This window comes from Catharus ustulatus, chromosome 6 (assembly GCF_009819885.2).
Source record: "Catharus ustulatus isolate bCatUst1 chromosome 6, bCatUst1.pri.v2, whole genome shotgun sequence".
Lineage (NCBI taxonomy): Eukaryota > Metazoa > Chordata > Aves > Passeriformes > Turdidae > Catharus > Catharus ustulatus.
This window is the reverse complement of record NC_046226.1, coordinates 23,698,716-23,725,355: the sequence shown is the minus strand read 5'-3', so window position 1 is coordinate 23,725,355 and position 26,640 is coordinate 23,698,716. Positions and strand designations below refer to the sequence as shown.

At 41.5% G+C, this 26,640-nt stretch overlaps 3 protein-coding genes across 11 annotated transcripts; 1 reads left to right on the top strand and 2 right to left on the bottom strand.

Moving 5' to 3' along the window:
* Positions 1–211: 211 nt before the first annotated feature.
* Positions 212–20,005, bottom strand: MLH3 (mutL homolog 3). 8 transcript variants are annotated; one of them, XM_033062246.1, is made up of 13 exons: positions 19,948–20,005; positions 15,853–19,191; positions 12,265–12,363; positions 11,526–11,596; positions 10,434–10,538; positions 8,450–8,522; positions 7,743–7,814; positions 6,664–6,772; positions 3,777–3,936; positions 3,121–3,144; positions 2,839–2,920; positions 1,434–1,585; positions 212–707 (listed from the first exon to the last, which is right to left on the bottom strand). In XM_033062246.1, the coding sequence occupies exons 2-13, from the start codon at positions 19,130–19,132 to the stop codon at positions 630–632; spliced, it is 4,305 nt and encodes a 1,434-aa protein (XP_032918137.1). In that variant the 5' UTR covers positions 19,133–19,191; positions 19,948–20,005; the 3' UTR covers positions 212–629. The 8 variants fall into 8 exon arrangements, with proteins under 8 accessions (XP_032918137.1, XP_032918139.1, XP_032918141.1 ...); XM_033062248.2 differs by lacking the exon at positions 19,948–20,005 and adding an exon at positions 19,574–19,886; XM_033062250.1 differs by lacking the exon at positions 10,434–10,538.
* A 283-nt stretch (positions 20,006–20,288) lies between these two features.
* Positions 20,289–21,495, bottom strand: ACYP1 (acylphosphatase 1). Its single transcript, XM_033062263.1, has 2 exons — positions 21,345–21,495; positions 20,289–20,928 (listed from the first exon to the last, which is right to left on the bottom strand). Exons 1-2 carry the CDS (start codon positions 21,426–21,428, stop codon positions 20,713–20,715), a joined length of 300 nt encoding a protein of 99 aa, XP_032918154.1. The 5' UTR covers positions 21,429–21,495; the 3' UTR covers positions 20,289–20,712.
* Positions 21,496–21,886: 391 nt separating this feature from the next.
* ZC2HC1C (zinc finger C2HC-type containing 1C) lies at positions 21,887–25,299 on the top strand. 2 transcript variants are annotated; one of them, XM_033062258.2, is made up of 3 exons: positions 21,887–22,084; positions 22,575–23,805; positions 24,464–25,299. In XM_033062258.2, exons 2-3 carry the CDS (start codon positions 22,582–22,584, stop codon positions 24,728–24,730), a joined length of 1,491 nt encoding a protein of 496 aa, XP_032918149.1. In that variant the 5' UTR covers positions 21,887–22,084; positions 22,575–22,581; the 3' UTR covers positions 24,731–25,299. The 2 variants fall into 2 exon arrangements, with proteins under 2 accessions (XP_032918149.1, XP_032918150.1); XM_033062259.2 differs by having other exon boundaries at positions 22,563–23,805.
* Positions 25,300–26,640: the final 1,341 nt, after the last annotated feature.

Sequence of the window (26,640 nt, the reverse complement as noted above, 5' to 3'; positions counted from 1 at the left end):
GTGATAGGAATAGGAATCCATCAACAGTTGTCATCAAAATGGATATTTAACTATTTAGTTATCTCTCACTCAAGAACACAAACTGGAAAGAGCTCGAGAAAGCAGCTGTGTTGTGTCATTCAGTGCCAAGTGTTTCTTGATTCTAAGCTGGCCTATATATACTATGAAGCTGATGAATCCTCATTCCAACCACTGCCATGAGCCCAAGGAGTGAGTTTCCTGTCAACTTTATTAAGAAATGCCTTCCAATTTTCAAACTACTGTAAAATACACTAATTAAATTTCCCCTCTCTATTATGCAATTATATATACAGAATTATGCTGTGCTTGCAGAAAAGAAGTAACTGCACGTGGCTGCGACTCCTTGCACCCAACAGTCCAGCACTGACATAGGGCCCAGACTTACGGCACTATTCCTTAATGTTGAAGAAGCTTCTCCAGACCCTAAGGGCGGGCTCCTCCTGCCGTGTTCTGGCTGGTCTCTGCTTCTTTAGTCAGTAGTCAGAGGAGATCTTTGGTGACTGCACTGGCTCAGAACTTGGCTCCACACAAGGTATTGTAGACTGACAACATGGCTCATGGATCATACCAATGCTTCTAGTGCTTGCAGTTTACAGTCTTAAGTTTTTTTAAATAGGTTCTTTTTTTTTTCCAAATAGCTGCCATGCTCGTGCCATCTTCCTAAGTCTAGTCAAATTAGGTTTAGGCTGGAGGGAGAAAAATTAAGAAGCACAAGTCATAACTGAGTAAGTAAGTTTCAGTGTTTCCATACTCTTTGCCCTAATATAGTCATTCCCAAGTTAATATCTAATTCAAAGTCCCACCTAACTTAAAATAGAATCCAATTTAATAATAATAAAGCACAGTAATAGCAAAAGGGAGGAGCAATGATTTTGTTTTAAATTTAATCTGATTTAAATATAATTTAAATATAACCTTGTCTAGTGGAAGGCAACTACTCATAGCAAATAGATGATCTCTAAGGTCCCTTCCAACCCAAACCATCCTAGAATTTTATAATAGACATTGCTATTCCTGTGCTTTATCCCCATTTTATAGCATCTTAAACTTTGGGAAAGTAAGCATTTATTTAATTAGCATCTTTGCCACTAGCAGAATTTCAGAATTTCCATGTTTTCCAAATTTTACACTTAAAAACTGCAAACACTAAATGTATGCTTAACCTTGAGGACACTATTCAAGTCAGTGTGACTATTCAAATAATATATGGTAAGATCCTTGCTAAAGTGTTTTCAGGACAGATGGCTTATATCCTAAAGTTTTATTTTATTGATAACAATATGTAAAAAGTCAAGTACTAAAAGGCCAGTGGTGATGGTTTCAAACTGGACAATCCTAGTTCTAACACAGATTCATGATGTGCCTCTGATAATCCAGAACATGGAGTACCAGAGGTGTGTCCCACACTGTACCTGTTTTTCCTGCTGTAGATGGTCTATGTCTGCAAGAGGCAGCATTGAAGGTCTTCCATGTGCACACTGGAAGGGCAGCTTACAAGATGACAAAGCTTCAATAAGCCTGCAGCTCTCCTCCAAAGTCAAATGCTCATTAAACTTAATAGCTCCTGAAAAAAAGAGACACATTCTTACCCCTGCTGCCAAAGAGGACTCCACTTCTGCATCTGTGGTTTTCAGTGAAAACAAGACATCTCCCGAAGATTAGCTGAGAGGCTGCAAAGGCAACCCAAAGGCTGCAGCATGGCAGACTTGGGGCTTAGTTCAATTAAAGAGTATGCTGTATAAGGAGATCAGCTTTTCATGGCTTAAACTTTCATGTAGCCCAAGTCTGATGGACAGTAAGATTATTACATTTTGCTGCTTCAGGAAATGTTGCAAGAAGCAAAGGGCTTTTTTTTGTGTATGTGTTACAGCTGAAGGTGGAAATAGTACACTAATCAAGAAGTATTAAACTAAGATAACAGTTAGTAACAGTTTCAGAGGCTTTAGTGGTTCTCCGTGGCTGCCTCGAACAGGTATCACTTCTGAGACCAAGTGCTAGCCCTGCCACTAAGTCCTTTCTCACAAGTGACCACTTAAAGAGGTCCACAGGAAATTGAAGCAGAACATTAGGGAGTTATTTCAAGGGTGTTTGCAAACTTCAGCCTTCACAGATACATAAGATCATCTGCAATCTGCTTTCAGCCTGGGACTCTTAGACACAAAACCCCTAAACATATTGACTGCCAACTGTAAATTGAGGCACTGTTGAGAAAACAGATACTTCTGGTTCACGTTTGCCCTTTCAGTGTGATCTTTTTGATACTCTATATGACACAGGAATTGCAACAAGAGGCTGGAGCTACTGCAGTTTACACCAGTAAGGCGTGCTCATTGCCAGGTGCTAGAAAGCAACAGTTCACTGAGAAAATGTAAATTTTTACCACACTCCTTCCAAGCTACTTGAAATGTTGCAGACACACTTAAACTACCACTTGGGATGCTTAAGGGAAATTAAAAACTTGGAAAGAGTGGCTAAGTGTTCTTTCCTGCATGCTTTCAAGCAGATTCCATCACCCTCCCCCTTAGCCCATCATAGAGCTGTAACCCAAATGGTTTAGAGCTCACACAGATGAACGCATCTCAAAAAAGTGTATTTCACATGAAGGTTGGAATGTTCAGCCCATTCATAATAAATTGGGAGACTATTGCTTATCCTTCAGTGCTGTCCATGAGCATTATCTCCTCATCCCTAAGAAACACAGTCTTTAACCCTGCAATAGCTGCAAACACATCCAAACACTGCCCCAGGAGGATGCCGTGTAGAGAGAAAGGTTTGGGGGGAAAAAAAAAGAATTAAAGAAAAGTACAGTTTCCCTACCATGACAGGCCTGAGAAGCTAACACCTTCAGAAATGTCAGAGGCAGTGTCCCTCGTGCTCCTCCTCTTGTGGTCTGCATTAACTAGAAGCAGTAAGGGAACATCATGTCATTTTCCATTTATTTTGAGAAAAAAGAACTGTAACATAAAGGAAATTAAAAATGAGGAAAAGCTAGGGGATCATCTAATCCACTCTCTCATTAGAAGCTCAACACACTCCCTTTGATTCACACAGTAAGCTTTGGATTCTTCCAGTCAACTCTAGAAGTAAACAGCAACTTACCTCAACTTGTTCTTGAATAAGCTCCTAGAAAGAAAAAAGATAATGTCATCAGTTGCTATTTTTCCCTTCTATTCCCCTACATTACTTTGTTCATCTGTGTATAATTTACTGTGTGACAGCCAGAATCAGAAAAAGTGATACTGTTGGTAGTACACTGAGCACAGTGTGAAAGATCTAGGTGGAAGTCCTGACCTCCCACTGCAAGTAATCACTTCAGGAATTTATTCCTCAAACTGCATAACATCTGAAACAGTGGTATTTAGAAAGCCCCATTGCCCATATAGACATTTCATGGAAACAACTTTAACATTGCTGATACACAAGTATTATTTTTTAGGACTTATTATTTTACTATTCCTTCATTTAATCACTTTTCTGTTCCTTCAAGCATTTAATGTCCATCCAAGCATCCATGTGCAGTAGATTGTTGAAATATCTTTCCTATATGCAGTTTTTCTTAGTTTCTCCCCTAGTCTCCACTTCTATCATTTCAGTTATAGTTCAGTGATATCAGTTTTGGGACTATTTAGCTACTAAAAGGCACTCACATTTGCCAGGGGACTTCACTGTCTCCATAACAGAAATCCTGTAATATCATGTGCCATGAATACAGAACAAGATCTACTATCATAACTTCACCCATATCCACAGCTGACCTCCACAATACTTTTAGTGATAGGCTGTCTTTTCCGTCGTAATTCATTGGCTTCTCTTTCTATAAAGCACATTGGCACTTTCCTCACAAGAATCAAGGAGTTGTTTGTCTCAGGAAATGATAATTCAAGACCCAAGTCCTCCAAATTTTTGTAGCAGCATCTGACAAAAAAAAATGCAACCGAAATAAGACATAAACCACTGTATCCATGACTCCACAGCACATGTAACTATTTCTGTAGTCCACATATATGATTTCCTTGTTTCACTTCCTGTAACAGTTTCCCATCTCAAAATCCATGCCTCATGAGATTCCAAGTAATTCTGCCCTTTCGGCTTACATTCAGACATACTTTTTCACTCCAATCAACTGTGCATTTTTCATGTTCCACAACTACAAGATCTAACCGTTCCTGTATTATGTGAAGAGAGGCTTTATTTCTAAATCTATAAATCTGCCTTTTCTGAAGATGCATGAGATGTCTGGTTCAACATACAAACATTCCAAATATTGGAATTGCACAGCATCAAGTCTAAGTCTAATCTAAAAGAACTGTGATTTCAATTTACACATATTAGCAAATACTTAAAATGGAAAAAATATTGCAAGAAATGTATGATGGTTTAATGAACTTTATATCCTGTTAAGCAAAGAGAACACAGGAAAGAACAACCTCTAGTTAATTATGACATATGTCAGCCTGTGGATGGAAAAATACACACAAAAATGAGACTGCACAGACAGATGAGAGCTTATCTTCAAAATGAAAACAACTGTTACAACATATACTTCATTAATTTAGGGAACATTCACTTAAAACAAAGGTGGTAAAGGTTAGTTCTAGAAAAGAAATTCTTTGAACAAAAAATAGAAGCAAATCTAAACTTAGCTAAATCAATCATGAGAACAGTACAATTATTAGCCTCCACATGAACATGACTTGTGAAATTCTACTCAAAAAAAGAAGACATGTATAGCCTTCAGCAAGCACACAGAAAGACAAAAAGCCCATTGTGAATGAAATGACAAAATCCAAGCAGCTATTGAAGTCAATCGAGCTTTTCTGGGGTTTTTTAAATTATTATTAAGAGAAAAAATAAAGAAGGAAGTTCAAGAGAGTCAACAGAACAATGCATTACTACAATGCTTAGTAGACAAATAACAGAACTAAAGCTGCAGGTGAACCAGAGATCCAGCTGAGCGATAAAATTGCAAGCATAGCAGAAGTGAAAGGTCTTTTACACAATTTATTTTATTACACCAAACTGCTAATACAGACTAAAAAATTATTAAGTCACACAATAAAAGTACTAGTAAACCAGCACCAGTAAGCTTCTTGCTGAAAATCACAACTGGCATCCCTCTGTGCTAAATATTCAACCAGTACCCTTAGAAGAAACACATGCCTTTTTGATTTATTTCCTTACTCATTTTTGTAGAATGTTTGTGATTTACCTGATGAAAAAAATGTAGCTCTCTGAATTTATTAGCTCTTTCAAAAAGCCTTTAATGCCACTACTTAAAAGCAGATAAAAAAGAAAATGCAAAAGGTTGTCATGCAGAGAGAAGCAACATCTATTATAATTTAGAGACTACAGAAGCAAGGTATGCTTCAGTGTTCAACACAGGTCCTGATCTGTATCTTCATTACTCTTTATTAATGATGGGGAAAAAAAGAGGCATGGTCAAGCACACAAATTTGTAGAAACCACAAAATTATTTAGACTAAAGTTGAACTCAATCAAAATTTAAAACAAGTAGAAAAATGACGAATGAAATCAGTAGGATGAATGAAAAATGGGCAGAAAAATTGAATTTACTGCTCCTAAAGACAAATAAATACAAATTATCACAAGTAATTTAATCTATTTCTACTTTTGGCTGGCTTCTACATAAACACAAATTCAAAAAATAACCCCCGCTACTCTGTTTCTTTGTCATGACCATCCACAGACAAGCAGCTCATACAAGCAGCAGAAGCCAAAAAACCAGAGAAAATATCAGGTGTGGATATAACAAACAGAAAATATGGGCATAATATGATTCAATGGGATTCTCTCACTTGGTATATTATATTCAATTTTAGTCATCCATTCTCTAAAGTAGATCTATTAGAAATGGAATTAGAAATTCATCAGCAGCTGTTGAGCTTGCCACAAGAATAATAAAAAAAAAAGTAATGAGGACTGACAGAACTTCATCTGAAAATTCAGAACAATGCACTGAAAAAACCTCACAAATGCATGTGGCAAGTGACAGACAGGTATTTGAGGGAAAAGAAATTTTGATGAGTGTCCAATAGGTCTGCAATAGTCCAACAATAAATCTGTATCTAAACTCTGGAAGTACAAAAGTTAAATATCCTAATTGTAGCTAGGTCACCATTCTGAAACATTTGGGAAACAGTGTTCATTAGTTACTCTTGGCAGTCACCTAGGAAAAAGGAATGTGTTTTTGAAGGATCCGCAATACAGACTTTCCAAAGCCCATCCTCTTCTTCTCAAAAAGTGCCTGTGAAGTCAGGTCGACACTCTGGGCACTGCAGTCCTTTGTGCACTCCCAGGTCCTGAGCCTCAGACAGGAGGAACTGTTGGAAGCTGCTTTGGCAGTCTTCTGGCCCACACATGAAGGTTTACTTTCCCAGGGAAATCAGAGCACATTGCAAAGGCACAGAAATGGCACACCCCAGGGTTTTGTCTTGAGATGTTGTAACAACATGCCTAAGAAGCATATCTCTTTCCCTCAGTACTGACAGAGCCAACTGGGCTCTGCTCGTGAAAGGATCAACAACTTTTCTCCTGAGTTTCATGGTAACCTGGCAATATATAGAGATTTTCCTGGTGAACAGAGCCATCCCCAAAAATTAAGAGCTAATTGTCACTACTAACCGTAGAAATCTTCTTTGCTCTTCTGTAACTTCAATCTCTAAAGGGGGAGAGATGGAGGATGACAGTATCTTCTTCTTGCCACATGCTGCAGCTTCCTTCTCATAGGAATCTGTGAATGAAACATTTAGAAGTATCCCTCTTAAAATATTTACGGAGGCATTACCCTTAATGACCCTCTGGTTTGGCATGTAATCCCTGCTTGGATTAAAAAGTGACCACAGAATGCCTTCTCTTGAAACTTGTGGAGGACTGGGAATGTCACAAACCAGACATCTAGTCTCTGGGGAAGGGTTGGTTAATGCCACTTTGTTTTTCCCACCAGTTCCAAAAAAGAGTCACCCTAAATAGCAAAAAAACCTACTGATATATTTGGTTCAACTCAGAGAGAACAATTTTTCCACAGAAAAGTCAGATATAAATGGAGTTAAAACACTATTCATTAAGCATTTCTCCCTTCAGTCTTTACCTTTTTTCAGTACCTGACCAAAAGGAGCAGAGTTCCTGGAACACTGCAGGAACTGCACAGTGTTTGTTGATGTAAGAGAAGGTCAATGATTTTTAAGTACTTGATGGATGGCTATTGTGCCTTTTAACACCGAAACCAATGGCTAATGAGCTTACACAGAAGACTATTATCCCTTTGCAAACAGTCAGACTGTGGAAATTTTAGGCTTTAAGCACAGTATTCAGCTAAAAAGGAACCAAATGAACTGGGCTCTTTACTCAGCATCCCATGTCTTATTCTTCACAGTATAACCACACAAACTTATTGATGTTGTTCTATTTCCTCTTCATTGTTTTTCCTATCAGTCTTCCTGCTCTTTCATTATGTCAGGACTATTTTAGTTCAATAGTTCTGTGGGTAGGGAGTATATCTTTTATTTTTGGAAAGGCTGTAAGAATTTTCAGCTGCCAATATTACGATTGCTACAGACACTGAATGTCTGTACTCTTCTAGGGATCAGGATAAAGATGAAAAATGGATATCCTATCCTATCAGTTCTGTACATCCCAGGGAGCTCATTTGTACTTTTCTGTGCACTGATTATCTTTGTTTCTTAGACCACCTGAATCCTCACCTGCAATCAGCTGCTCCAAGCGGATCCGTTCATGAGCTGCATGTTGGTCCACCAAAATCAAAAGGTTTCCATCTAAAAATGTACCACAACAGATGAGAAATAGGCAACTTTGTACCAGACAACTGCAGAAAGAATAACCATTTCCCAGAAGCCACATTTAGAAGATAAGTATCAGCTTGTTTCATAGAAACAAAGTGAGGAGGAGGCTGTGTTGGCAGAACAAAAAGTTACTACAGAACAGAAATTCAGTGGTCCAAAATGGTGGTTAAATTAGGTAATTAAATTGAGTCAGGAACTCTTGTCTATTGACATCTTCATCCAACTTAAGAATGAGAGCTGAGGTCACCTATAAACTGTTCTGTTTGACAGCCTTTCAAAATGTTACCAAAACTACTGATTTTGAATGCCTTTTTTGTACAGCTTCAGAGCTTCAACAATGAATATGTCCAGACATTGTGAACAGAGCCTGAAAGATATTAGCAATCTGAGTACAATCTATTTTTATAACATTAATCTGAAGGCAGTAAGAACACTCAACAATGTCCAAAATAAAGATAAAGAAGATCCAAGAAATTTCAAGCAAAGACTAAGATTTTTCCTCTACTAACAATATCATCCCAAGGCGAGAAGAGATTACAAACAGGACAGTGCTCCCTCTGCAGTCCACTTGACAGCCACCTCAACATCATGGTATTAACCAGTCTTACCTGCCTTTTTATCCATTCCATTCCTGGTGTTAATTAAGCAAGCGATAAATTTATTGTCCACTTGCTGAAGAACCTGTAAGACACTCATAAAACTCATTACAGAGCAGTAAAATTATTTTCTAAATAAAGGCAAGCAAAAGAAACAACAATCAAAATGGATTGAGACCAACAAACAGTTCATATGACAACCCAAAACTAGACTGAGAAGCTATATAGTTATTCCTTATAAATACAGTGGGGAATAAATATGGAAAAGGCAGAAATTATTTAAGCTAAAAGATAATACTGGCAGAAGGTCAAATGACCATTAAATGGTCATGAAACAGTTTTATCTGGATCTAAGAGGAAGTTTCAAAATATTAAAAAAAATCTGGATAAACTTTTTCAAAGGTAGTAATAAGGGCATGAGCACTAATTGTTCTAAAGTGAATTTAAAAGTCATGTAGAAACCTCCTTGAGTTGGGACTGAAAGCTGTACACAGTGATGCTGAGTAACTGATTTGTTGATATCACCAAAAGGGAATGTAAACAACCTCTTTTAACCTGATAATCATCTGCAAAAGACAGGAAGCAATTTTTCCCTTCATTTTTTGATACAGAATTTGCCACTGCGACTTGATTCCACTTTCCTCTCATGCATCAGAAATCAACCAGAGCAACCAGGCAATACTGAGATGAGATGCACAATGCTTTCAGTATCTTATTGTTAGATTTCAATTATATAGATATGGTGTTATGGAGGAGTTCCAATGCCACAAAGTTCACCCTGAATTCTCTGTTTCACAACATGTGCATTGTTCACCTGGTAGGTAAAAATTAATGGATTACTCTATTTCTTTGCAGGGATGCAAGACTAATGATTCTTTTTATTATTTTCCTGTTGCATGATGCAACATTTTCTGCTTTTAATCTTTTCCAAAGAGATTCTCAAAATTGCTATACTGAAGGCAGTATTTAACTTTTTCAGAGATAGGAAGAAGTAATTTCCTTCAGTTATGCCTTCTTAAAAACATAGAAAGGAAGACATGACACAGGTAATCACAGAAACATTCAGTAAGTTTTAAAGAACAGTTCTTATTATGAGAAAACAGAGAAACGGTACCTTCCATTCTCCATCTTCCCTCTCCTGGCTTTGTGAAACATAACCTGTTCACTACAGTAACTTTATTTACTCCTATTATTCATGCACTCACAATGTAAATAAGGGAATAATTTGAATATTTGTCCACCCTGGAGATGAACATTACCATGCCTCACACGGTCAGAACCTGCAATCTCAAAGTCAGCAACCTAACTTCGTAAGAGTAGTGCCAGCTGGACCTGTAAGCCTTTTGTCACTGGGATGCAAGAGAGGGAGAGAATCCACTCTGCATTTCTATCCAAGCAAACTATCAAATATGTAAATTGAAGAAACATATTTAAATTAGCTTTTAAGCTAACACTCAAAACGTTTGATTAAAAAAACCCCCACTGAAATAGAAAACTTGATGTTTTTATGCCATTTCAAAAAATCACTTTTAAGGGCAGACAAATCCTATGGTGAAATTTCAAGTTTTTCCATTAAATCTTGGATTTTATTTTGAAATCACTCAGCTAAGCAAATAAATTTCTAAGGTAAATAAAAAAGGAAGATACGGGACACATATTTAAGAGAAATATGAACTGAGAAAATGCCTACAAAAAATAAAAAAATTGTACTTTGAACTATCATTCAGTTAATAATGTTTCTAAGCAGCATTAATAGGGCTATCTCTTCATTTTGATTTAATCATACTAGTCAAGTAATTTTAGAGCCACTTGCAGATAGCTGATTAACCATGAGATGATACTAAGAAAATGGCATGACACACATCTGCTGGTATCACACATGATAGGAATATGGACTTTTTTTCCTGGATATTTCTTTCCTACCAGATAGAAATATCAGCAAATCCCACCTGGTGAATGGAGTTTGGGAGTGAAATAGTAATAGATCATATTGTACCTGCATTGAATGAACCATGTCTTTGGTGAAACGATAAGGATACAAGATATTGTGAATTTTCACAGCCAGACTGTCAGCCTGACCACTGGTCACATCAACTGCAATCTGTAAAAACAGGATTCCACATCAAGGAAAGGCCCAATGATAGGGCAAAAAAACCCCAAACACACAGAGCAAATACTCCAAATGAAGCAGCTTTAATAAAAACTGGAAATAATTTTGCATTTCACAAACCAAGCTTTCTACACAAGAATAACACCAACTAAAAAAAAATCATCTGGCAATTTCTCTGCTTCTATCCCCATGTATCTTTCCCATCGGGCTATTACCTGCTAATTTCAATGCACCCAGCTGATTCCAAGTACTTATGAAAAGCTGAGGTTAATTATCAGCCTCAGGGGAGCTGAGCTCTCAGGGGATAATATTACAAAGGATGTATTACCCCGGAATGAGTCAGAGCACACGTCACCACAAGGACTGAACAGAACTGTTCCCTTCCAGAAACTCACCAGCAGGTGGTTTGCAGCTCCATGCCTATTGTTTGCAGGTGGAAATGGTTACATACATATGTTTACACACACACAACATGAGGATTAAAGATAATGCTACCTCATGACAGCAAAGGAAGTTTTTCTAAAAGCTCTAACATTGTTTCCCTCTCACACACTGTAATCCTGCCAGATTTTAAAAACAGCTATGGTAAAATATGCTTTTAAGAACTGCTCAAACCTGGGTTATTTCATCTCTGTCCACAAAGCAGACAGACACTGTATTACAATTTTGCCACTTGATAGCTTTTAATTTTGAGATGACTATTTCCATATAGGGAAAGACAGTTTACAATGTTTTGGTTTTGAAATTATATAAAATTAAAGATTAACCTGATATCTGCTTCTCTTTGAATAAATCCACAACAATGACTTGCATCTAAACAGTCTATAAAAACCAAAACTGCCAAGTCTACAGTGTAACATATCTCTGGATAACTTATATGCAACAATAATTATATTTCCAATTTTGGACCCAATGTCAGAAAATAACAAAAATCCAAAATTATTCATGTTTCAGCATGAGATGCAAGGTAATACTTACCTCTGGGCAGGGAACAAAAACAGGATTATCCCATTCCAAAAGCAATGACTGGAGAGACCCCCCTTCAGCATCTAGGAATGAACACATAGGTAATAATACAGGAACTACCACCATCTGTCAATAGAACGTTCACCAGGTACCTCCACCTCACACAAGTATTATTTCACATTTTTCCTTCATAAAAAGGGGAGAGTGTACAAATAAATAATGGAACACGGCACTAGGCTCCTGTACTGTCTGCTTTAACTAGGAAGGGTAAGCAACGTCCATCTTTCTGACTCCTAAAAATGCTGTAACACATTCAGCACAATTCAATAGGCCTGGAAAAGGGGTGGAGGGACGGTAGAGAAAGACCTGTTTAGCCACCCACTCCCTCTGGACAAAGTTACATACCAAAAAGATTATTTCACCCTTTCCACTACAAAAAAAAAAAAGTGTGAGAAGTGAAGCTATTTTTCACATTCCAAGGCTGGAATGAGTACAAAGAAGGGAGTAGGTAATTATTCTTTAAACTCATGACATAATTCAACAAAGAATTGAGTATTTCATCCTGTAAATAAGTATCCTTTAACCTGCCTTCAACCTGAAATATTTTTTTTCCAGTTCTAGATCTGAGATGACTCACACAGTCCCATTGTTAACAGACCTTGAGTAATTCTGGGTTCCTGTTGGGACATCTGGGAGAATTCTTTGATTTGTTTTTACAAGAGAACACTGTGTCCTGGAAAGCTGGCCCTACCTCTCAGATTCTGGCTTGCCTGAATCTTCTCTTTCTGAGGTCTAGGAAGGAAGGGAAGCACAATCTCACTTCTAAAGGGATGGCATCTGAACTGAAACCCTAAACAAAAAAATAAATTTACCACTGCATAATCAACAACATGTAAAATTACTAAAAGCCATACAATTATTATATTCTTATGAAGGAGCATGTGCTTAGCCCTGTAAAATTTTGAGTATCCCACAGATTTTGCAACCTAATATTGAGAAATAACAACATGTATGTAAAAAGCTGGGAATTATCAAACACACATGCCTTGGGAAAAGTAAAAATATTACCATGGTTTCTGCAGGACTGTATTTAAAAATTGGCTGCTGTTTTAAACTTGTAATAATTATTTCCAGAATTAGTGCAATCAGAAGTGTTTTCCCCAAAGAAAAAGATGCATACAGTAGTCTAACAGCGATCAAAACACTGTTGAATTCCCTCTGTTAAAGAGCAGCAAAACTGTAGTCTATCACCATTCCTATCCATATTTAATGCAGATATCAGGAATTTGTAAAACTGAAAACTACAAGTCAGTGAGCTCACATGAGATAACAGTTAGTCCAACAATATGTTCCCACCCACCCAGAAATGATTTAATATTACAAACTTATATTGTTATCAAGACTATTAAGAGAAGTGGCTCAGATTTCCAGCACATTGGTAAACATTTCACCCTTCCTTTGGTACAATTCAGTCTTGTATTATTTGTGAAATAATAATGAAATAATAAAGTTCCTTTCTACCAAGAAATTAAGGGTGTGCATTCAGGAAAAGAGGCAGAGTGATAATGCCAAAGAAAACCAGCTGTGTGCTGATAAGCTCAGTGTGAAATGGCTCTATAAAATCTTAGGCCAGTCCATAGACTCCTGGCTGTTGGCTCCATTCCAGTGAGGGCTAGTGACCCTGGGGACTGAGAATCCTTTCAAGAACCCAAACTGGCATCCCAGCACTGGGGAGTAACTCAGTATCCCATTGTCACAAAATCCGGAGAGAGGACAAAACGGCCTGATGTAGTTCCTGGTAAACTGTGGCAAATTGAAGAATGCTGCCTAATTCAGACTCTGACATAATTTTTATAGGTATTGTCATGAAAAGACAGTATCTCTCAAGTTCACGAAAGAATCTATCATCTGTAACATCACAAGTCCAGGATTTTATACATGTAGTAGACAAAGAGTCATCTCCCTGTTTTTTCTTGAAGGAAAAATCCTTGTGCACGATACACATTGTTCATAAAGTTGGGATTTACTTCTCCAAGGCTGGTGAGTCATCAGACTTGGCAGAGATATTAATAATATGATTCTTCTCACAAGTAACATCAGAAAAGGTGCTGAAGATAATAATGTATCTACTTCATGCAGGCAAACCCCTTACAATTACCATATTTGAGCATTCATTTTCCCTTGCCTCAGCTAGAACATGAAGATGTACCAGTGTAATGATAAACATAATGTAAGGAACAAAAACGGCAAATATAGCTGGCATAACAACAAAGATTAGGTTGAGCTAGGATAATTGCCTACTGCAAATGCATTGTTCAAAAAGGCATCCAATGGTGAAACAAAGTTTGATAAATTTTCCTGTAGCAATCAGTTTAATCAGTATGAAGATGCCTGGGTCTGACCTACAAAATCTAACATCCCTGTTGAGCACGTGGCTTGCGGCTGGCAAAGATGACAGACAGCCACTGCTGTCATGAAAAAGAGGATATGGATTATTCTTACCTACTTGCACCTATTGATAAGCAATGTAACTTCCTAGAATTGTGCATGAGATGCTATTCTTCAGGGCTATGAAATTCTAAGTCAACACCATTAAGTTATTGACATTATTCTAAAATGAAAGCATAAAAGTGAAGGAATCATTCTGCTCCTGGGTCTTAACAGCAGTTCAAAACAGTGCTCAATATAAAGAGACCTGAATGTTGTGTTAGGACACAGCTATGTTTATTCCTATGGCTGAAAGGAACAAACATTCTTTGCTTCAAAAACCTATGAAAGAACATGTTTGTTGAACTTTGAAAATCTAAAATGTATAGGATCTAGCCACAGTACAAACACCTTGTGAAGGTTTGGGAGGTCCAACTCCTCACCTAAGAAAAGAATAAAATCAGACATCTCCCCAAAGAAATGACAGAGTTCAGAAAGACTGGCACTACTGACACAACGGAGAGTAACACCAATGCTAAGGCTAAGAACAGTGGCATGGAGGTGAAAAGATGCAGTGCAATGTATGTCTTCAAAGCCTGCAGACTGTACATCATCAGAAAACATAAGGGTACACGAGGTATTATCTCTATAAACGTGAAAGCACTATCGAACATTTTAGATAGAAGGCCAAGTTCTACATCTCAGGGCTTTGACTGGTTACTAAAGAACACTGTGGGCAACAAAACTGGTACACCACAGAAACAAAAGTGTTAGTCAAGGAATGTATATTTGCACTTGTTGCTTAATAAAAACCTGGATCAAATTTTCTTCAATGCAACACAATAAATATTAAAAACTTTTGGCATCAATTATTATACATAAAAGGAAATACCTCAACAACTGAAACACCTACTGCACCAGTGTTTCTGTGACTGGTGACAAGCAAGTAACAAATTAAAATGGAAAAAACCAAAGGCCATGACAATTGACTAGACAATTTTTTTACATAACTATCTAGAAAGAAGTCCAAACTACTTTTTCAAAACAAGCTATGCAGTAGAAAATGAAGTCTACACAAACAATGGCTGCATCCTCACTCATAAAATCTGCCTATAGACGGAATGAAAAACAACTTGAGAACGCAGATATATCCCTCGAAGGGAAAATTATCAAAGACAGTACTAGAGAGACAAAGTAGACTAGGAAGATACAGAAAGTCAAAACCCAACAGACACATCAGTGAAGGCTCATGGACACCATGCCACTGAAAAAATAATACAATGCAGGATTCTTTCACTAGTGGAAAAGGTCCACCATCAAAACAGCAACAATGCTGTACAACATCTGCTACAAAGTGTAAAAGAACAGCTTGCCTTCTAACATCTATGGACAGGAGATGAGACATTCTCAATGAAGTTAGATTTTTTTATTCCTGTTTCAAGGATTCCTTTAAATTTTGTATGCAGTTTGAAAAAAGATCACTTTAATATAAGGCTCTCTTTAACAACACATCCTTAGAAACATAACTGTTTAGGACAAAATAGTAAAAAACACAGTACTTTTCTGGTACACTTAATTTGAAGTATGTTTTTCATTTTATATGTGACAACAACTACATGTAACTGTTATCACAGAGAATGTCATGACGCCCAGGGAAAACTAGGCAGCTATCTGCTAATTGACATGATGCTGGCATTTCTTTTTACCATTTTATTAAAAAAGATCTTTTAATATCTTTACTGTTAATGTTTTATTTCTCCGTAGCTCCCAACACTTTCTTGTTTTCCATGCAGCTATTACCTATAAGGCAGTGACTAACTCAGTGAAAGCTCTCAGGTGCTGCCAGCAAGATTATTTCATGCACCTAGAACAGTTTTCCTCACCCCATTTTTACAACCACCACCCCTCTTACCATTCTCTGAAACAACATTCACAGCCATTGTTGTTATATCTTGAATACAGGCAGCTTGAAATCTTTCGCTAGGAGGAGTACCGTAGGTGCTGAGTCCAGTTGCTTTATTGATGTATACTGTCTTACCCGATAAAGCATCAAAATCTTGCAGCCAGACGGAACACGAATCATTCCGAGGATTGTCTGTGCTTGTGTTGTTGGCAGAGAATTCCAAGTTCCTTTGTAAAGTCACATGGGGAACCTCAGTATCTTTCATATTTTGTTCTGAGGATTCACCTAAGGGACTTTTATCTTCACGGATTATGTTAGTACAATCATCTTTAGAAGGTAATGATAAAATATTGCCTGAAGAGACTGTGTACTCTCCTTCTATACTGCTGAGTGGTGATGAGCTGACAGGACTCTTCACAGACTCTGCTATCACACCATCTGATTGGAAGCATGTAGCCTCCTCACAAATGTTGGACTTATGCTCCCTCCCTTTTTCCAGTGAGGATTTATATGTTTGACAAACATTATACAAAAAATCATTATTTGAGGATTCAAGATCAAAAGAATGGTCATCTTGTCTATTTGAGTCTGTTTGGAACTGTTCACCAAGTTGTTCTACTTCTTTGTGATCAGTTTTCATTCTAGACAGTTTGGATGATAATGATCCTGGAGATCTTATACAACTTGTATTTTTGTCACTAACCAGAGAGTAATCAGACAATGTCAAAGGACTCTGGCAAAGGGCTTGTTTGTCCTGCGACATTTCTCCACTGCAAAATAAAGTCTTTTCCAAGGAACCAAAACCTTGGCCAATATTATTAGAATCTGTATCTTCCGCAGGTGGAGTTTCAAAACTGTTGAAGTTACCATGATCGTCATTCCCATTCTTTGAAAAGTCACAATTAGTTTCTGAATTAAGAACTGGAAGACCACATTTACTTTGCTCTGATGTGGGTGTTGGTAGCGTAGGCTTAACTCTTCCATAATACCTCCTGAACTTTTCTAATGATCCCAGCTGTGTGGACAAGCTCAGTTTCTTAGAGGGCTGAGGTCTTGGGACAGCTATCTGTCTTCTAGTGTTTTTAATAACAATTTTCTTGCGAGGAATACCTGAAGAAGTTGCCAGTGGCAATTCCGCATGACTCGATGTTTCATAAGTTCTTTTATTGGTAGGAGCAGGCATAGCTATCTCCTCCCTCACCTGATGTGACAAACGTTTGTTCTCATTACCATCAGCCATGCATACTTCTCTGGTAAAAGAAGCTGTATATTCTTTTTTAGTATTACTGGAAATACCCTTAGGATTTGAAGACTGAACATTCACTTTGCGGTCAAAAATATCCTTGGCACTGACAGGGCCAGGCCTACGCTGTGTGTTCAATGCAAGATTTGTTTCTGTTTGTTCACAGTCACTCGGGGGCTCATTTTGCATAACACTTTTTACAAGGTCTGTAAGGCACAACGTTAATGGTAATGAACTAACAGCCCCTCTTCTGGCGTCATCCTTCACTTCAGTTGTTTGCCTGTTTCTTGCATTACGCAGTCTGATAAATGAACTTCCAGAGATGGTTTCAGGTGCTACTGCTGTTTCAGTAGGGTCGTCTCTCTCAAGCAGTGACTGAATAACATCCTTATTTAAGACACGGATCTTATTGCTTTCCTGTATTACTGGACCTTGCTGGCTGCCCACATCTTTTATATTTATCTCTGCACAATCCCCTAGGTCATCACAACCATCTATTTCTCTTATATCTGATCTGGCCTCTCCACTGAGAGAGGAACGAAGATGTTCTGAAGGTTTCAGACGAGTATCAAGTACTTTTTGAGAATTGTTAATGTATTTTGGCTCCTGTTCTGAGGTACGTGATTTCATTAAATCAGAAACTGTGTCATCTTTGCTTGGCAATGAAATCTCTGCTTTATTGTTTCTACAGGGATCAGATAACTCAGCAGTGTTCTGAAGAGGGGCATTTTCAGTTTCCTGTACATTTTTACTTGACTCTATAAGACTTGAACTTTTTTTTCCAGTAATAGATTTCCTCTTGACATCTTTTGATTGCAAGGTACACATTTCATAAGAATCCACAATTTCATTACATGCTTTCTTAAAACTTTCTTGGATGCTCTTCTTGTCAAGAATTGAGGGTTTCAGACCTGAAGCGTTATGCAAACGAAAGTCATTACGTTCATTAAATTCTCTGATGTCCTCACTACATGGTTCAATAAATAAATGTTCTCGTTTCAAAAATATTTTCACTCCTTCCTCTATGCAATTTAGAAGAACATCCCAGTTCTGGAACTCAATCAGAGTCTTTGCAGGTTCCAGGCACACATCATAGTCACTGTATGCACAGGTTACATTGAGAATAAAGATCCCATACAACTCTGGCCCACAGCGATGGCGACCAGGACTTGAATTAGCCTGTCGGCTTGCAGGGACACTTTTTGCCTTGCAAATTACACTTTGTTTTCTTAATAAAAAATCAATTAGTTTATGTAGTCTTGTCTTTAAAACAAGCCTTCTATTCACATACAAGAATTGCATATTCTTATTGTAATGTCCCTCAGTACTGATAAAACCACTTATCTCAAATCCTCCAGACTTGTGACTTATTTCTCGCAACTTCTGGGATCTGCCTAGTCCATAAATTTGACAAAACCGAGAGTATACATCTCTTGTCTTAGGGAGCTGAAGCACCATAGAACAAGAAACATCATTTCTTAAAGAAAGGGAAACAGAAGGATGCATTAGTGATACAGCCTCTACCTTCTGTCTCACCCTCTCCATTTCCAACGCAGGATCCATACACTTTCTCCTCACCGGCAACTGATGGAACAGATTGCACACAGTGACTGTAGTTCCGCCACTTGGTCTGTTCAATCCAGCTTCACACACTTCCAGTGCTTGTCCATTGTGAAAAAGTTTAATGAATGTTTTTGCTGTCCTGCTGGTCTTAGATGAGATTTCCACTACATTGGCCATGTTGGCTATACTTGCCAAAGCCTCTCCTCTGAAGCCATAGAAAGTCAGGTTCTCCAAGTCTCTCAGTGAGCTGCACTTGCTGGTGAAGTAGCGCTTTCCAATAGCCTTTAAGTCCTCTTTCCCCATTCCAGAGCCATTGTCCACCACCTGGATCTTAAAAGCTTCCAAATCCACCCTGATAGCTACACACGTTGCTTTGGCATCGATGCTGTTGAGGACAAGCTCCTCAACACACTGTCCAAGTGAGTTGACAGTGACTCCAGAACGCAGCCTGGCTCGCACGTCTTCCGTCAAACGTTTGATCATGTCAAAATCTGATAGATGAGGAACACAAGAAACTGCAGGGAGCTCACTGCTCCGTGATCCTTGAAACATGGAGAGAAAAGGGAAAAAATTAAAGAAATACAAACTAAGGACCTGAAAAGACTGCCATTTATTTCATTCACCCTCATAAATAACACTTTTCTTCATTTTCTTGGCATTCAGAGGCTTTTTCTGTGATTACTTTCATGCTCAGGTCTGACTACACATTGCCAGTGCCTGCAGGGTAGATGGCCAGAGCCTGAGTCTAGGCCCCTTACTAGCAACATGCCGTGCACTCCAACAGCATACCCAAATCACACTCCTACCATACGAGGCAAAACTCAAAGGATCTGCAACCAAAAGGTCTCTACTGCAATTTTCATCAGAATTATAGAGTAAATTTCACCAAGAACTGGGCAGAAAACTGCTTTCTCCTGTTTTTACCTCTACGCCGCCACAAAAATTCACAATGTTTCGTCCTGGTCAAATAGCATCTGCTGCTACTTATCCAGGACAGGAGCAAAGCGGGCTTGGCAATGGGTGGCAGGCAAAGAGCAAGCTGCTTATGCGAAAGAGAAGCCACTGTTTCCAAGTCCTGGCGCCGTGACAGTCAAGGGGCCTGCTAGCTGTGCCTGGGGATCCGGTGCCGCCGCTGTGACAGGTCTGCCGAAACTCCCCGGTCCCGGCTGAGGAGGGCGGAGCGGCTCAGCTCGCCACCACAGGCTGTTCGTGCCCTCCCCTCACAGCCGGAGCCCCCTCCGCTGTCTCTTCCCGGCCGCCCCGGGCCCCGCTCCCGCCCTCGCCCCCTCAGCACCCACCGAACCGGACCGGACCGGGCCGGCCCCGCAACGGCCGCCGCGCGAGACCAGCGGCGCCGGGCCGCCGGGCCCTTCGCGCGGGGCAACGGCGCGTGCGCAGCCGCGAGCAGGCGGGGTCCGCGCAAGGGCATGCCGGGAGTTGTAGTTCCCGCCCGACTGGGCCCAAAGACGCCGGCAAGGCCGGGAGCGCGGCCCGGCTGCGGGAAGAACGGCTTCCACCTGGCCATTCCCGCACAGCGGCACCGAGGGGGAGGGAGAGGGACAGCTTTGGCAACAAGATCCCGCTCCGAGGGCCGTCAGCCACTCAGCCCCTCCATCCGACATCCATTCCACACAGGAGGTGAAATCGAAGCAATTTTATTCTACAGAAAATATGAAGTTCTGGAATTAAACAATTTTTTTTTCTGAGGCATTTAGTGCACAGAAATAATGTTTTTAGAAATGTTTTCTACTGGCATTGACACTGTAACCTCTTTTACAGATCTGGCTCATGTACAACTCCCCAAACAATGTGCACTTGGAAACAGAGGTTCTGGCCCTGAACAACCTCTTTAACAGAGATAACATAGCTCTTCCTCTACCCACTGGAATTCTGCAAAATGCTGAGCATCAAACTAACAGTGCAGAAAAACAATAAATTAAAAATGCAATAAAATAAAGTTCTCTAGAGCTGAACATTGGCTGACTGAGTGAGTAAGTGAGGAAGAGAGGAAATGTTCTGTGAGGGCAGCTCACGCTCCAGACTTTGCTTCTTCCGGGACAAAGTCACTTCAAAATCTGGAATTCCTTGTGCTCCAGCGCCTCGATCTTCTTCTCATTGCTGAAGTCTGCTCGGCTGATACGGGACTGGGGACTTCCTATCTTCCTGAGCCATTCTTGCAGCTCCCGCACCCTGGCAGCTGGACCCTGGATTTGCCCTTGAACAGTGCCATGGCTGGTGTTTTGGACCCAGCCAACAAGCCCCAGTTTCTTAGCCTCCCCCTGAGAAGACAATGCAGATCAAAATTAGGTTAATCCAAACTGTAAGAGAGCAATAGAACAACAGTCACATTGCCAATGTTGTTGGCAAGACGCAGACCGCCAAGGAAGTTCCTGCGGCTCAGGCAACAGGAAAGCAGCAGAGGATTCACTCGACTACTCAATATATTCTTTCACGCGAAAACCTGGGACTGAAACTCACCCTTCAGTCATGCTTACATAACGCGGCCGGGCTGCCAGCAGCACCGCGGTATCAGCCGCCTCCAGCAGCAGCCGGAGCTCAGATCTCGGCCGCGGCCACGACCCCGCCCGCCCGCGGCTCGGCCCCTCCAAGGCGCCCGCCGTGACAGCGGGCAGACAGCGGGCGCGGCGCACGCCGGCAGGCAGGGCAGCCCGCCCCCGGGGACCGCGGCACGCACCTGGGTGTACTTGCGGAAGAACACACCCTGCACCTTGCCGTGCACCTCGTAGTCCACGGACATCAAGCCATCGCCGTCCGCCATGGCGGCACCTCCACCGCTTCCCCTGCGGCTGCAGCCGCCGCGCGCCCCGCTGCGCCTGCGCCGCGTGGTGGCCGCTGGGGGCGTGGCCTCCCTCCTGCGGCCAATGAAGAGCCCTAGTGGGGTCGGGCCGGCCCCTCATTCGCCGCCTCATGAATAATGCATATCCGACCGGCTCATGAATAATACATCAGGATCGCCCACGGGCGCCGCGCTCGTGCCGTAATGGAACGGCCGCGCGGCCGGGAGCGATCCAGGGGCGCGCGCCGGCCGCAGCGGCGCCGGTCTCCCGGCAACAGCCGCCAGCAGCGCGCGGGGCGGCGCGGTGGGCACAGCTCTGCCGTGGGCACAGCTCCCCGCCGGGCACAGCTCCCCGCCGAGCACAGCTCCGCGGAGGCACAGCTCTGCCGTGGGCACAGCTCCCCGCCGGGCACAGCTCCGCGGAGGCACAGCTCCCCGCCGGGCACAGCTCTGCCGTGGGCACAGCTCCCCGCCGGGCACAGCTCCGCGGAGGGCACAGCTCCCCGCCGGGCACAGCTCCCCGCCGGGCACAGCTCCGCGGGCAGCAGCAGCAGCAGGAGGGGTCGGGTCTCTCGGGCGATAAGCGCAGCGTGTGGCGACGCAGCTTGCCGAGGAGGGAGGCCGGCGCAGCCCCGCAGGTAACCCCGCTCACCCCGCGGCGTGAGCACCCAGCACACCTCGGGGGACGCGGTGGAACGAGCCACAGGAAGATTGTGCCGAGCTTGGTCGGACTCCTGCATGTCAGATCTGTGTGACAGAGTGGTGGATCACATCGCCAAAACTGAAGGGACACGTTGTGGGAAACCACGTGGGTAGTATAACGATTCTGTCGTGGCAGTATATTTCTGCTGCTACCATGATAAGGCAGGGCTCAGACAGAAAAGAAATAAAAATGTGTCTTATTTCTGGCTGCATAAACGGTTGGGATTAGAAGAGGCAGCACGGGAGCTCCCTAGATGGAAGGAACATAAAGATTTATAGAAAGCAGAAAAGTTACAAAACCTTTACTAATACTTTTTATAACCTCTGTCTGCAGCCTCCATACATAAACTGTTAGGAGAAGACTTGTCCAGTTTTGGATAAAATTGTTTGTAATGGCTTTGCTTCTAATCTCAGGTTCTTTCTCAGGCACTGAATGGCTTTTCCACCGGCAGCTCCTGATATGGCAGCTACTGAGTTTTCTCCGGGTTCCCAGACGAAACACCAGAAGAACAACTTTCAGCATGGATCAATACTTGACAAAGAGGAAAGTTTAAAAGATCTCTATGCACAAAAGAACCAAAGATATTTCTATTCTATGTCTGCAGGAAGCACTCAGGACAGGCTCAGGCATGGAGGCTTCCAATCAGGTGCACTAGACAGCAAGGATCTCATCAGCCAGGCCTGTACTCTATCAGCTAAATCATTAGGCAGACATAAAGAAGGAGTGGACCGTGCATATCCCCTGCAGCCAATTTCTCACCACAAGAGTGCAAGAGCTCCGCTGCTCAACACTGGAAGTTCCCCATATGTGCAGGAAGCTCCAAATCATAGATCAAGCTTAATAAGGAAAGGGATGGTTCCAGCAGGGAGGTCTCAGTTAGCTGCAGTGCTCTGCCCTCGGACAGGAGAGCTTGAATCATCAGTTCCCCATCTATACAGGAGAGAGCTGGCCTACATCCTAAAGCTGGAGGCAGATAGAAGGAACCTAGAAGAGGAAATTCAAAAGAAAAAGGCCCTTCTTGGACAGAAGCTAAAGAGGACAGAGGAGACACTTAGGAGGATTCAAAGAGAGAAGGAGCTTACCAAGGTAGAGGAGAGAAGTAATGTGGAGAGGACCAGTGAGCAAAAGGCCACAAGGCACTCTGGAGAGAAAACTTTCAGAGCTGCAGACAAACTGAGTCCTGGGATCTTCAGTGGAGCACAGTCTGCAGAGGACACTATCCCTGAGCCTGGCATCACTCTCCATCCCCAAGAGCTGGCTGTGGGGCAACTCAAGGAGTGGCTGGTGACCACAAAATATGATAAAACAAACAACAGCAAAATACAAGACAACATACCCATGGAGCATTTAGCTTCTGGTTCAAAACTGGCCCCAAAACATAGCCTTTCTCTCTCTGCCCTCTCAGAACAAGATTCTGATGATCACCCATCTGCAGAGATGCTGTGCATGCAGGCTGCCAGTGCTGTGGAGCAGGAGAGGTTTGGACAGTGCAGCTTCTGCAAACGTAAGTTTCTCTGCACAAGGCTTGAGAAACACATGAGTATCTGTGGCAGGAACCAAGACTCCAAGAGGAAAGTGTTTGACTCCAGCAAGGCCAGAGCTAGGGGAACAGAACTGGAACAGTATCAGCAGAGGAAGAGCTCAAGGAGTCCTCAGGTAACATGCAGTCCCTTTGCCTCCCTGGATCCACATCTACTGTGCACACTCCTTCCACTTCAACATGTGACTGAGACACAAGCACCTTCCCATGTACATGGGGCTAAGGGGTACAATACAGCTATTGCCTCTGAAAGGTTCTTGCCAAGTGGCTAAGTAGATCCATTTAAAATCTCATAGATGGAGGCAGCAGTCCTGACTTGGCTTTATAATGTGTCAAGGGTATACTACTGGAGAAAGCTCTTGCTGTAGTTAGGATGCATACTGGTTCTGCTGCAGTAAAGCTCTGTGACATCAGGGGCTGCAGGGAGCTGACTAAAAATCCAGATAATAACACAGTCTTTTAAACTGAAGGCTGTGGAAACATGCAGCTCTGTTCCTGCAAATCAGATATAGCAACCCTCTTCAGTTCCTTACTAAAGATCCTTTTAGTTCCTTACTGCTTGCTTTTCTGGTTATCCTCAAGCTCTTTCTAAATACTGATGTTTCCATCAGTATTTCCTTTACATCCTCCTTTGTGGGACTCAGCTTCCCAGGCTGGATTTTACGTCAGCAGGGAAGGCACAGGGACAGGTGACAGGGGTTGGGCTCTGGGTGTAAGTTTGAGAGTGGAGGCTGATGGTGGTCCCAGTTCCCTGACTGCCTTTCCCTTCCGCAGAGTAAAACACCACCCAGAAAGAACAACTGGAAGCAGAAGCACGAGGCTCTCATCCACATCTTGTCGCAGGCCCGCCAGGTGCAGCAAATCCCCGCTAAGGGGAGGAAGGTGTCCGACCTGCCCCCATTGCCTCCCATCGAAAATCCAGACTACGTTGCCTGCACCTACTGCGGACGCAAGTTTGCTCCCCGAGTAGCTGAGAGGCACATTCCCAAATGCAAAAACATAAAGAATAGGCCCCCACCTCCACCACAGAGGAGGCGCTGATCAGGCAGTGCCCAACTGTACCTGCTGTGTGATTCCCTGCCTGGCTTTTGCCAGATTCCCAGCTACAGACATTTGTTTTCTGTAGTCTCAACACTGGCTGCAAGCTTCTACGTACAGCAAGTGAACAGCTCAGGATGAATAAGCTGAATAACAGAACTTGTATACTTCGACCTGCACCCTAGGTTGCCCCACAAAAGATGCCCCTTTCCTCAGCACAAGAAACTCAGGATCAGAAATTCCAGGAGTTATAAAAGCTAGCAATAGCAGGCACTTACTGTTTGCAACCCTTATTGAATCCTTATGTCAATTCATGTGCATAGAAAAACAGGGGTACTCTGAATTAGCCAGGCCCTTGAGGCAACAGAACAACCATCACCATCAGATTTAGTATTTTTTTAAAAATGTAGGAACATCTAAAAAACAAAGGTTGCACCCTTCCTTAAGTCATCTGCTTATATTCATCTTGGTTGCTGCAATGGTAGGGAATTGTGACAAAAACATATCTCTTCTTTTGTTTTCTTCTCAAGATGTTATTTTTCTAGATTCTGATTATTAAATATATTAAATTAGTTCTCCTGTGTGAAAGTTATTTTAAACGGTCACAGAGTGGTCTGTGTTCTCACAGTAAGAACGACTACTTTGTATGAGACAGTTGCAACAAGAAGCAAACAAGGAATTAAAAAACTCCAGCAGCTTCTTTTGCAAGTCCTCCAGTAGCAATAGCAGCAGCTCATGGGAATCTAGGGAAAGATTTTAAGAAACTAGATTAAGCTGGAATAGTCAGAAGCTGAATAAGAAGAAATACTCCAGCCTTCAGTGAGTGAACCTGATTCCTGAAAGAGGTTGGAGAGCTTCTGTCCTATAGATACGTGAGCAGAAATCTCAATCCCTTGGCACACCCTGGAAAAGCATGAAGGTCCCAGAAAGGATCATTGCTGCACCATGCCAGCCAACCATGCATGTACAAACCTGAGAGAAAAAGGAAACCCAAAAGAAGGGAAAATAATTTACTGCATCCAAACCGATCAGAGAAGCCAGACCAATGCTTTAACTTTAGGGTGTTTGAAAAACAGAATAGCAAGAGGTGACAAGAGGCAGGAAAGGGGTAAACTGAAACCTTTATGCCAGCCTTCCTGAATTCATATAAGGTATAAGTGATTTGAACACACTAGTTAAAAAATTCATCACCACTGCCTCTCTTCTAATATTAACTCTGTTTCCCTTGCACTATGTTTTATTGACTATATTTAGTGGACCCTAAAGGTCAGCAGTGTAAATGGTGACATGTGGATACACAGAGAAAAGCATTTGATGCTATAAAATAAACCCATGTGTTGGGGACTTCTCATAACTGACAGGCAAATTACTTAACTGATTTGAAAAGATTGAAACTGTAAATGAAACAAAAGTTACTAAAATTAAATCACCAGGCTTCAATTGTTACCGAAACAGTTACCTGTTCTAAGTTAAGGTGGGCAGTTCATGCTTTTTTGCTATTGTTTCAATACCTAGAAAGTCTCTGATAACTGGTTTAAAACTTAGTAACATGTTAGACATAGTACCAGGCTCAGCACACCCTAAACCGGGTGCTGCTTTGCTATCATGGCTAGTTACCCTGATGCTACTCAAGCTGTATTATTCATGCCAGCTCAGCTTCCTCTTTTGCTCCTGCTGTACATTCCCCTTCTCAGAGACGTGATGCATTTTCAGCATCCAAATCTCTAGTGAATTTTAAGTCTTTAACTCTGCTCTGCCTGTCAAGATATTTCACAATTTAATAAAACTTCCGATAAAAGTGACAAGCTTTAAGTACAGTGTGCAGGAACAGGTGGCTGAGCAGGTGTCAGTCAGGCTCTCCCTTCTGTAGGCCTTAATGACCAGTGAAGATCATCTGAGAGAAACAGGTACTT

What these genes read in the sequence shown, in the direction of transcription:
- MLH3 (XM_033062246.1), bottom strand. Translation starts at nt 19,132, where the DNA reads ATGATCAAACGTTTGACGGAAGACGTGCGAGCCAGGCTGCGTTCTGGA. An exon ending in CTTGGAGCAGCTGATTGCAG is followed by an intron (nt 6,773 to 7,742) that starts GTGAGGATTCAG and finishes TTTCATTCACAG; the next exon opens with ATTCCTATGAGAAGGAAGCT. An exon ending in GAGCAAAGAAGATTTCTACG is followed by an intron (nt 3,937 to 6,663) that starts GTTAGTAGTGAC and finishes TTTTTTTGTCAG; the next exon opens with ATGCTGCTACAAAAATTTGG.
- ACYP1 (XM_033062263.1), bottom strand. Translation starts at nt 21,428, where the DNA reads ATGGCGGACGGCGATGGCTTGATGTCCGTGGACTACGAGGTGCACGGC. An exon ending in TCTTCCGCAAGTACACCCAG is followed by an intron (nt 20,929 to 21,344) that starts GTGCGTGCCGCG and finishes TTGTCTTCTCAG; the next exon opens with GGGGAGGCTAAGAAACTGGG.
- ZC2HC1C (XM_033062258.2), top strand. Translation starts at nt 22,582, where the DNA reads ATGGCTTTTCCACCGGCAGCTCCTGATATGGCAGCTACTGAGTTTTCT. An exon ending in AGAGCTCAAGGAGTCCTCAG is followed by an intron (nt 23,806 to 24,463) that starts GTAACATGCAGT and finishes TCCCTTCCGCAG; the next exon opens with AGTAAAACACCACCCAGAAA.